The sequence below is a fragment of the Limulus polyphemus genome, unplaced genomic scaffold, assembly GCF_000517525.1.
Source record: "Limulus polyphemus unplaced genomic scaffold, Limulus_polyphemus-2.1.2 Scaffold1652, whole genome shotgun sequence".
NCBI lineage: Eukaryota > Metazoa > Arthropoda > Merostomata > Xiphosura > Limulidae > Limulus > Limulus polyphemus.
Window position 1 is genome coordinate 97389 of NW_013667262.1, and position 11741 is coordinate 109129.

Below are 11741 nucleotides of genomic sequence, written 5' to 3' on the forward strand. Positions count from 1 at the left end.
AATAACTAACACTCATTTATTATATATATATATATATATATATATATATATATATATAAATAAATCATTTTTTTTAACGTTATTCGTAAGCGTTAACAAGTGTAGACGGCAGCTACTGTAATTATGTTTCAAACGAGACGGCGATTAATCAACCGACTTCAGTGCGAGAAGCTTTAGTAAAACTGTCTTACTTGCTCGTGCCTTTTTAGATAGCTGAGACGAGGGAAGGCTTTTTCACAAAAGTGGCATGCGTAGGGTGTGCTTTCCGTAACCCCAATGGTGTAGGAGAAATCGACATCTGGGTCCGAGGGTGTGGCGCAGCTCGTGGGTGACAAGGAGAGAGATCGGTCGTCCGGGGTGTCCGAAGACCTCCAGGAATTAGGGGTTCCCGTTCCCTCGTTCAACCCTGAATGAAAAGAGATTACAACGAAATTAGGTAGTCTGCTCGTGTTCAGGAAGCACTGTTCACAGATTCGATCAGTTCCCACCCTATAGTGCCTCACCTAAGTATAACATGAAGGTCCCAAGGCTGTTATTAATGGTCCAAACGATTCCTTGAAGTATAAGTACCGGACCCACCCTAAACCAATACAATAGTCAACATTATTCAACTTTTTCAAACATTACTCTGTATAGAGTAGAACTGGTTAGTTTGCGAGGCCTGCCGTTCTTTCTTGTAACACGTGTAAAGTTAGTGCTAAAACAGTGTACGAGATGGTGATCAGAAACGCGAATAATCCACTGTTATCATGTGCAGTGCGAAATAGACAAATATTGATGGAAAGACAGAAAACATAGAGATAGATATACAATAAAAGTTGCATTTAACGACTGGTAAAATAAATAAATACAGATAGACGTAAGTTGTTCATTTGGTTATTAAGCACAAAGTTACACAATGGGCTATCTGTGCTATGTCCACCGGGCAGATTGGAAGCAGCAGTAATATGACTACACAGTTTAATAGACAAACGTCGTGGTAATGAGTTAATTAACACGGGTAAAATATGAAAATTTTATACAAACCCATAAAAAGTTTTTTGTTTTGTAGAAAGAATAGATTCCACAAAATTCGTAAGACATGTTTTTCCATTGATGAAAGGCACAAAATTCGTAAGACATGTTTTTTTCATTGATGAAAGTCACAAAATTCGTAAGACATGTTTTGTTCATTGATGAAAGTCACAAAATTCGTAAGACATGTTTTGTTCATTGGTGAAAGTCAAAATTAGGATATAAATAGTTTAGTTTCAGTTTCTAAACTAAAGAGAACTTTCCGAAGTAAATACTTTATATTTTCTTAAAACAAGAGGGAATCTTCAATAGTCGCGACACTTTAAATTATTTTAGGCAGGATTAGAGTTGATTAATCTATGGGGCCCGGCATGGCCAGGTGGTTAGGGCGCAATCATTGGGTTGCGAGTTCGAATTCCTTCACCGAATATGTTCACCGTTTCAGTCGTAGTGGCGTTACAATGTGACGATCAGTACTACTATTCGTTGGTAAACGAGTAGCCCAAGAGTTGACGGTGGGTGATGCTGACTAGTTGTCTTCCCTTTAAGCTATCACTTCAAAATTCTGGACAATTGTCTAAGTTAGCCCTTATATAGCTTTGTGCAAAATTCAACTACCAAAAAAAAAATTCTCTGCCCCCTACTGGTTGTTATAGTAAGCTTCTGATAACGCATTTCAAATTATTTCCTTCTTTTAATATTGTCCTCAGAAAAATTATTCTATGAGGCCATAACAGACGTAAAGTAATACATTATCCAATTTTGCTCGTATGTTTTTCCATTATATACTCAATTGTTCATGCGATCCAACATTTTTACGTTATCAAGAATAAATATAACATTTTTTTTTTTTTCCTTTTCGCACTGAAATACAAAATATGTGGGGCTGAAATAGTTGTACAAACCACAGAATTTAAAACACGACCCCCCTTTCCCACTTCCAAAGTCACGGCTTCCAATGAGTTTTATCAATATTTATTGTAAACCAACAGTTTATTATTACTTTTGATATTTACTTCAAACAAATACATATGTTTAAATGACCTACTAATGAATTATTAATTTTCGACTCAGTCACTAGGGGTAAAAAACGCATACAAACAAACTGTTTACCTTCCAAACAAAAAGTAATCAGGGCGAATCTCCCTTAAAACGACTGAATTAAAGCTACTGTTTTCAAATTTTAGAAAATATTATAAAGTCGTGATATTATTATATAATTAAATAGTTCGTCAATAATAAAGGAAAGAAACAAAAACGTAAACAATCCTATTATAATGAAGCTTGCGATGTATACGTCCAAAACTCGGATCTCGGAAACCACCGCACCAATCATAACTGGGTAATATTTTTTATAACTAGGCAATACTTTTATAGCTGAGCAATAAATAAAACAATTGAAATTTCTATAAAAATGATATGTTTCAGATTTAATCATTAAAAATTACAAACAAAAAGGAGTAAGTTTCAGATTTAATCATTAAAAATTACAAACAAAAAGGAGTAAGTTTCAGATTTAATCAATAAAAATTACAAACAAAAAGGAGTAAGTTTCAGATATAACCAATAAAAATTACAAGCAAAAAGGAGTAAGTTTCAGATATAACCAATAAAAATTACAAGCAAAAAGGAGTAAGTTTCAGATTTAACCAATAAAAATTACAAGCAAAAAGGAGTAAGTTTCAGATTTAACCAATGAAAAAATTACAAATAAGAAGTAAGTTTCAAATATAAAACAATCAAAAACCGAACTTAAAAAATTATTTGTTTTTCTTAAGTGAAAATCTAATTAATGTTGCAACAGAAAATCAAGGCACTTTCATTGATAACTGCGTCTACAAAGAAATACTTCAATAAAATCTACTCTGTTATGTAATGCTGTGATGATAGTTCATTTTTAAACTAACATTTCAATAAAATCATTTTTCTCATGGATGTCAAGTATGAGTACATTGTTGTAGAACTGTCAGATAATTCCAGAAAAGGCCGCAGGCCCAATAGCCTTCCCCAGGAACTAGCAGTTATACCTTCCCGGAGGGCGGGTATTTCTGCTAGTGGCTATAATAAACTTCCCATTGGTAAAATACTTTCGAAAGAAAATAAATTGGGAAAATATAATGTACCGTCAACTGTTTTGTATAGGTGTGAGGAAGAAAGCCACACATTTGGAGCAAAAAAAAAAAATCTAACGTGCAATATAATGTAGAGACACGGTGGAACGGAATGTATCAGAACTACATTTTGACATTGTTTGGCTTCGCGTTTCGTAGGTAGTGCTTTTGGAAAGAGTATGCAACAACCCTTTCCCACGTAAAGTATCCATACTCTCAAATAATAAAGATCTTTTAAGATCAGGGTTTAGAATTTCCAACTCAGGAATGTCCATTCTATTAAATGGCAATGACAAACAAAGTAATATGGATCAACTTGAGACACCAAAACTATCAAGAAAGAGATCTGCTACAAGTCGAATCCCAGCTGTGTTAAGCAAAGTACAGCGTCTTGTAACAGGTAAGAATTCATGAACGCAAAGGTCAGTAGCAAAAGCTGTCCACGTGCTTCAAACAATAATACGTAACATAATCAATAAGGATCATCGTCTGAAAATGAGAACAACAGGTCGTGGGCTCACCAAGATAAGGCTTCCAGTCGTCTCTCCAGTTCAACCGTTGCATACTCCAAGCAGCTGGAGAATGAAACGTGTATTGATGTTATTCTAAACGAAGACATAACGGTAAAGTCGCCAGACGCAGTTTCTCTGGATTTCTGAAACGGGTTCTGAGAAAACATCGTTTTCATACATTAAATGTATTACGGAAAGAATGTAGGTAGAAGTGGTGTGCTTTTATCATGACAGCTTTATTATGGAAGTTTTAACAATGGAAACTACACTGCAAAGCTGTTTTTCAAGATGTACTGTCGTCAGACAGAGCATGACAAGACGTGATGATGTTCGAAGATTGTTTTAATATAACGAACTTTACTTCTGTAACACACACACATACAGATAGATATTCTGCACATCGCAACACAAACAATGTCACTTTTCTAAGCATGAGGGACCTGTTTCATAACGCTGATTTTAAAATATTAAAATATCACGCAAAACTGAAAATTACATTAAAGAAGTTTCGTTGAGAGTTCACTCCTAACCAATTGTACGTCCACCGGTGGGTTAGCAGTACGTTTGCAGTCTTACAAAGCTAAAATCCGGGGTTCAGTTCCATACGGTGTACATAGTGCAGATAGCCATTTGTTTAGATTTTCACTGAAAACAAACAATCCGTGTATCACTTAAGTGTTGTATATATTTACTGACTTCTTCTCAGAATATAACGTGTTTTATTTTCTCTTATAACACAGTGTTGTGTTATTTTTGACTACTGTTCCACGTGGTTTAACACCAGATCCAGACTTCCTATTCTCCTGAGCTAGTAAGATGTGCCTCTGACAAAGTATGGTCTTTATCAAAAATAAATATGATCGAATTTTCGCAGAGATGGATTTGATTCTATGTTGGGGATAATAAATAATAAGGTTGTGTGTCTAGTTATTTGTTAATTTGTTCGCATCAAACTCAAGAACAGGGAAACATTCAGGCCACCTAATTAATCACCATATTTTCCCATTGCTCATCTTCACAAAAAGATCAAAAGTTAGCATAAGTAAATCAAGTTCGTAGCAAGTGGGGAAAAATTAGTTGTAGAACAAAAGAAGGAGAGGAAGAAGGTTTTCGAGAAATGTTATCGATCAAAAAAAAAAAGTTGTTACTGCAACTGTCGGAAATTTGTATACAACAAGTACTACCCTTGTCGAAACCAGGTATCATTAAATCTTAAGTACCTTTCTGGAAACTACAGGTAAATATATGAACAAAGAGAGAGAAACAGCATGACTATGTCTCGTGCATGCTGACCAATAACAGATGTGGAAAGCTACTATAATCGAGCTCAAAAGTAGCCTCACTAAGTCTTTAAGCATAATAAATTTGTATTCTTATCTAAATATTCAGGTAAATTGATTGATCCAAACGAGGTTTTTACAACAGATGTCTGAAGAACGATATCTCGTTCCTTTCTTTATTTTCCGTTTAAATACATATCTATTCCCCCTTTTTTCTTCTCTCTGTGCTAGAAAACAATTGAACGAAACTGAATTGTGTTTCGTTGTTTTACTTCTGCTACATAAACATTGAACATAAGATATGTTTTATTGTTCTACTTGTGCTGCATAAACATTGAGCAAACATAAGATGATTTATGTTTCATTATTTTACTTGTACTACATAAACATTGAACAAACATAAGACGATTTATGCTTCATTGTTCTACTTGTGCTGCATAAACATTGAGCAAACATAAGATGATTTATGTTTCATTATTTTACTTGTACTACATAAACATTGAACAAACATAAGATGATTTATGTTTCATTGTTCTACTCGTGCTACATAAACATTGAACAAACATAAGATGATTTATGTTTCACTGTTCTACTCGTGCTACATAAACATGGAACAATCATAAGATAATTTATGTTTCATTGTTCTACTCGTGCTACATAAACATGGAACAATCATAAGATAATTTATGTTTCATTGTTCTACTCGTGCTACATAAACATGGAACAAACATAAGTTGAGATATATTTCATTGTTCTACTTGTGCTACATAAGCATTGAACAAACATAAGATGAATTATATTTCACTGTTCTACTTGTGATACATAAACATTGAACAAACATAAGATGATTTATGTTTCATTGTTCTACTCGTGCTACATAAACATTGAACAAACATTAGATGAATTATGTTTCACTGTTCTACTCGTGCTACATAAACATGGAACAAACATAAGATGATTTATGTTTCATTGTTCTACTCGTGCTACATAAACATGGAACAAACATAAGATGATTTATGTTTCATTGTTCTACTCGTGCTACATAAACATGGAACAAACATAAGTTGAGATATATTTCATTGTTCTACTTGTGCTACATAAACATTGAACAAACATAAGATGATTTATGTTTCATTGCTAAGTTTGTGCTACATAAACATTGAACAAATATAAGAGGAATTATGTTTCATTGTTCTACTTGTGCTACATAAACATTGAACAAACATTAGATGGTTTATGTTTCATTGTTCTACTTGTGTTAAATATACATCCAACAATCATAAGATGATTTATGTTTCATTGCTAAGTTTGTGCTACATAAACATTGAACAAACATAAGATGAGATTGTTTCGTTGTTCTACTTGTGTTAAATATACATCCAACAATCATAAGATGATTTATGTTTCATTGCTAAGTTTGTGCTACATAAACATTGAACAAATATAAAATGATTTATGTTTCATTGCTAAGTTTCTGCTACATAAACATTGAACAAACATAAGATGAGATTGTTTCGTTGTTAAATTTGGGCTACATAAACGTTGACTAAGATTGTTTTAACAAGTGTCAAACCTAATTTTGTTAAAACATTTGATCATGATGTCATGTTTCACTTGAGCTAAAAGCCAGGTGGTTAGGACGCTCAACTCCCAAACTGAGGGTCACGGGTTCGAATTCCCGCCACCAAACATGCTCACCTTTTCATCCGTGGGGGCGTTAAAATTCGTTGATAAAGAGAAGTATCCCAAGAGTTGGCGGTGAGTGGTACTGTCTTCCCTCTAGCCTATCACTGCTAAGTTAGAGACGGTTAGCGCTCGAGTAGCTTTGTACGAAATTCAAATCTAACAAACAAACAATCTCTTGAGTCAAAACGATCCGAACTAAGCTGGTTGGTCATGGTTTGTATGTACAAAAAAAATCAATCTTTGAAGAGATTCCAAACATGCAAAGAAGATAGCGACGTTAACACCCTCTTTATGGAACACCGCAGAAGAATGGCGCATTCTATGAGTTTTAAAGCTTACTGATCGTCGATATCCGCTTAGGTATGCAACTGTAAACTGCTTTCATCAAACTACACTCACTCGTAATAACTTCTTTACTGTTCCTTCTACTGGGATTTTTTATCAACTACTTTGCTCTCAAAAACATTTTCAAGCTATTTTAAATTATCTTGCTCTTTATATGTGGGTATATATATATATGTGTATATATATATGTGTGTGTGTGTGGTGGGTGTACTGAGTATATTTTATATTATAGATATATATACACACGTTAATGTTTAATTCTGTTACAATAAATATTTTGCCACAATGATAATTTGGGCCTTTAAACAAAATTGAGAAGAAATAGAAATAAACAGCATATCATAGTAAATGTGTAACTGAGGGTATGTTATGTTAACAAGTGTATTTGAAATAAAAAGTGTATCTAACATATCCTCAGTTACAGCATTTACTATAAATACACTTGTTAACAGAAATAAACAGCAAAGTTGGTATTTTCTCTACTATCTGGTACTATCTACGACATTGATGACAATAGTTTACAAAGATGGTATTTTCTCTACTTTGTGGTGCCACATGAACGATATTAGTTTATAAAAGTGGTATTTTCTCTACTTTCTGGAATAATATGGACGCCATTAATTAACAGAGGTAGTATTTTCTCTACCATCTAGTATCACATTGACGACAATAATTTATAAAGATGGTATTTTCTCTATCTTCTGGTGCCACATGGATGACAATAGTTTACAAAGTTGGTATTTTCTCTACTTTGTGGTGCCACGTGAACGATAATAATTTACAAAAGTTGTATTTTCTCTACTTTCTGGAGTCATATGGACGACATTAATTAACAAAGGTATTATTTTCTCTACTATCTGGTGTCACATTGACAACAATAATATACAAAAATGGTGTTTTCTCTACTATCTGGTGTCACATTGACAACAATAATATACAAAAATGGTAAATGTACTAAGACATTGTTGTGGATAACAGAACTGTAACAATATTAACCATCAATCAGTCTGTACTTTTTCTTCGATTCCCCTCGGTGGACAAAGCAGATGGACCAATATGGCTTTGTTATAAACAGGCACACTTTCCCTTCTTCTCCAAAAATATATCCATGTGTTGTAACTCTTTGATAAAGGTACACAACACAATGACCAGTGAAATATAACTTTTTATCTGAAACACTCGTTGTTCACTACAACAATCATAAAATAGAGTATTTCTTGTATATTTATCTTGGAACTGAGGTAAATGTCACCTTATTTGAGTATTTTATTTCATAAAACTGTGATTGAGGTACATGTTTTATAATTTCAAAATTAGACATCGGCTCCAAACAAATAGGTTTCGCAAAATCAGTTGTTTTTTACAAACAAACAAATCACTAGTAGTCGAATGTTATTTATACTAGTTCCCCGGTGGGGGGTCGTCAATAAGTAAGATTCCACGCAGTGAACAAAGCGCAGATAGTCCATTGTGTAGCCTTGCGCTAGAACAGAAACAAATGAAAATTTTCTGAGAAAAATTTACATATCCTGTACTCTGAACAGTGATATAACCCACATGGTAAAAGTGTAAACCGAGTTGTAGAATTTTAATAATATAAAATTAAGTTAAAAAGTACAGGGAAAGAGAGAGAGAGAGATGTCATTACAGCATATGTATCTGTATGGATCTTATACAACCATGCGCAAGGGCGGTTCTCAAGAGTTGAGCTAATAGCAGTTGTTAATGCGTATTTAAAGTTATGTTCTTAATTTATTTATCTTTCGTTGTCTTAACCACTGAAACGCTTTCGCAATAACTTTCAGAAATACGTCAAGTTTTATTTGTCTCTTCACCGAATTCGCACTTTAAACTTAACGTTGAGCAATTTTTCTACTTTACATGTACTTTAAACTTTGACCTATTCAAACTCTGATCAACCAAACTTCAGTGTATAATTTATCTTTTTACTCGGAATTCTTACTTCGGACTTTGATTTTTAGCTCTTCCCTGGTCCATGTAAGAAGTTGCTTTGACAATATCTTCAAGATTGTGTGTATAGCACAACTCAGTTAACAGTTACCTGTGTTATAACAGGAAATATTCGTATTAAAAAACTAACTTACAGCAGGTTAACTCCGAGTTTTTGTTTTAACTACTTGTAACTGATAGCAAGCAAGCTCAGAGTTTTGTTTTAACTACTTTGTAACTGTTAGCAAGTGAGCTCCGAGTTTGGGTTTGACAACTTGTAACTTATAGTAAGCTCCAAGTTTAGGTTTAACAACTTGTAACTGATAGTAAGTAAGCTTCGAGTTTTGTTTTAACTATTTGTAACTGATAACAAGTAAGCTCCGAGTTTGGGTTTGACCATTTTTAACTGATAATAAATGAGCTCCGAGTTTTGGTTTAACTACTTGTAACTGATAGTAAGCAAGCTTCGAGTTGTGGGTTAAATGCTTGTAACTGATAGAGGAGCTTACTTACTATCAGTAACAAGTAGTTAAACCAAAACTCGGAGCTTACTTACTATCAGTTACAAGTAGTTAATCCAAAACTCGGAATTTACTTATTCTGAGTTACAAGTTGTTAAACCAATACTCGGAATTTACTTATTCTCAGTTACAAGTTGTTAAACCAAACTCGGAGCTTACTTAAAAGATCAAATATAACTGATATCTGAAGCAAAACAACAACAAGAAAACGTGGATAAAGATCAAATATAACTGATATCTCAAGCAAAACAACAAGAAGTAAATGAAGTATCAGTTTTCGCGAAAGAAAAAAAAACAAGTGCACAAAGCATCACACAAGTAACAGACGTGAAAAAAATACGATCTCTTACAAGTAGTGAAACAAAAACTCGGGGCTTACTTATTATAAGTAGTTAAACCAAAACTAGGAGCTTACTTACTATCAGTAACAAGTAGTTAAACCAAAACTCAACAACAAGAAAACGTGGATTTGTTTTGCTTGAGATATCAGTTATATTTGATCTTTATCCACGTTTACTTGTTTATTGTTAAGTACAAAGCTACACAACTGACTATCTGTGATCTGCCTACCGCGGGTATCGAAACCCGATTTTTAGCGTTATAAGCACTCAAACGTGGCATTGTGAGCATCGGGAGAAGTGGTCTTTTCGTAAGACGTAACTATTTTTTCATTTGTTATTTCCATGAGGTCTGACTATTTTGTGTTATTTTTACTTGGTGGAGAACTAGGTTTTCGGATATTTTTCATTTGTGTGTGTGTAATTTGAGTAAAAGCCAAGATTATTTTTATTCTAGTATTTAGCCAATGATGGAATTGAATTCAACTCGTTATAACCAAATTAATTAGGCTTTCAGTTATCCAATGTAATTAGATATGATAGTATTCTTGAGAGTATAAACCACATAAACGTCATACGAATGTACATATAACGAAAAAAGCAAAGTTATTATCTTCATTTTAAACCTTCTAATTAGAAGTTTATGTGTGTTTGTGCTTGAACATCGAATGAATTATTCCTAGAACCGCCGCCAGGTGGCAAACCAGATTGATAGGGCTAACCATTACTCGCTGTACATATTTACAGACAAAATATTTCAGTCCAATGTTAGTGATTTTCGCCCACTTTTTTTTAGGGGGGGGGTATCTCATTATAAGTAGCTGAAATTGAACTGAGTTTATGTAAAGATGGAAAAGCACCTCGAGTCTGGTATCTATCAAATCGTAATTGTCTAGGATCAGTTGCTATAGTAACGTCTTTAGAGGATAGCAGTTGCCTAACTAATTTATGTTTTATTAGGTAATCATCACGGATTCTAAATACACTTATGACGAATAGGTAACAAATATTGCCAAGTGTTTTTTTTCTTCTTAAGATTGTGCTACATAATCTTGTACCGTTTCAATTAGGAAATATTACAATCGATTTGCAAAACACTCCAAAGTTGTTAATCAATGTATGTATATATATATATAAAACCCATTTTGAATTTACATTTTATTGAATCCAAAGTAAACAACTAAATTGCTACTGAAACCTTCTGCTAAAATTGAACTGTGTCAACTAATCGTTTTTTTTGTTGTTTTTTTGCGCAATAACAAGGACAAAGAAAATCACATTAGTGCTGAGAAGTTTGGAATACGCCGTTAATCAAGGATAATAATTAAACCACTTAATTAACTAATGAGAAATAGCTTCATTGTTTGGAAACAAGTTTTTTTTATGTTAATATGTAAAGGGTCAGTTGAAGCATGATAAGGTGGGTGAGTAGCAAGCAAAGAAACGATAGCTAACCAGCTAGCCAGCCAAGTAAACAAATAAACAATCACACACGAAACAGTCACCCAGCAGACAGAAAGAGAGACGAACGAGCGGATAAATGAAAGGTCCGGGTGGATGTATAGATATATAGGCGGAATGGAAGAAAGACAAGTAGATAGATATTAGTGAAGACAGACAGAAATATATATGTGCTATAAAGACGGAGAAACAGATAAATAAGTAGAGATAGTGAGAACGTTTACTACCCAGACTGTCTTCACATGAACCACTTCGTTCCGGTTTCTTTCGTACTAAACAACAACAACAAACAAACAGAATATATAAAATTCCACGACTACTATAATTCTTATACGTAATCGTAAGTAAAAGGAAAGTATGAGGTTTACAAATAGCTGTAGCTTTTCCCGATAGTCAGGGAGAAAACCCGCAGTTTGTTAGGCAATACGGTTAATCGCGGGTAATTTTTGATGTTCAAGAAAACCCGCAGTTTGTTAGGCAATACGGTTAATCGCGGGTAATTTTTGATGTTCAAGAAAACCCG

General features: G+C 33.7%; 1 protein-coding gene across 1 annotated transcript in view; it reads right to left on the reverse strand.

The window, feature by feature from the left end:
* Positions 1–11741, reverse strand: part of LOC106464433 (zinc finger protein 423-like) — a 25949-nt gene that overhangs the window by 9499 nt on the left and 4709 nt on the right. The window contains exon 2 of the mRNA XM_022392148.1: positions 192–406. Within this exon, the coding sequence (XP_022247856.1) occupies positions 192–406 (215 nt within the window). The remainder of the gene's footprint in view (positions 1–191; positions 407–11741) is intronic.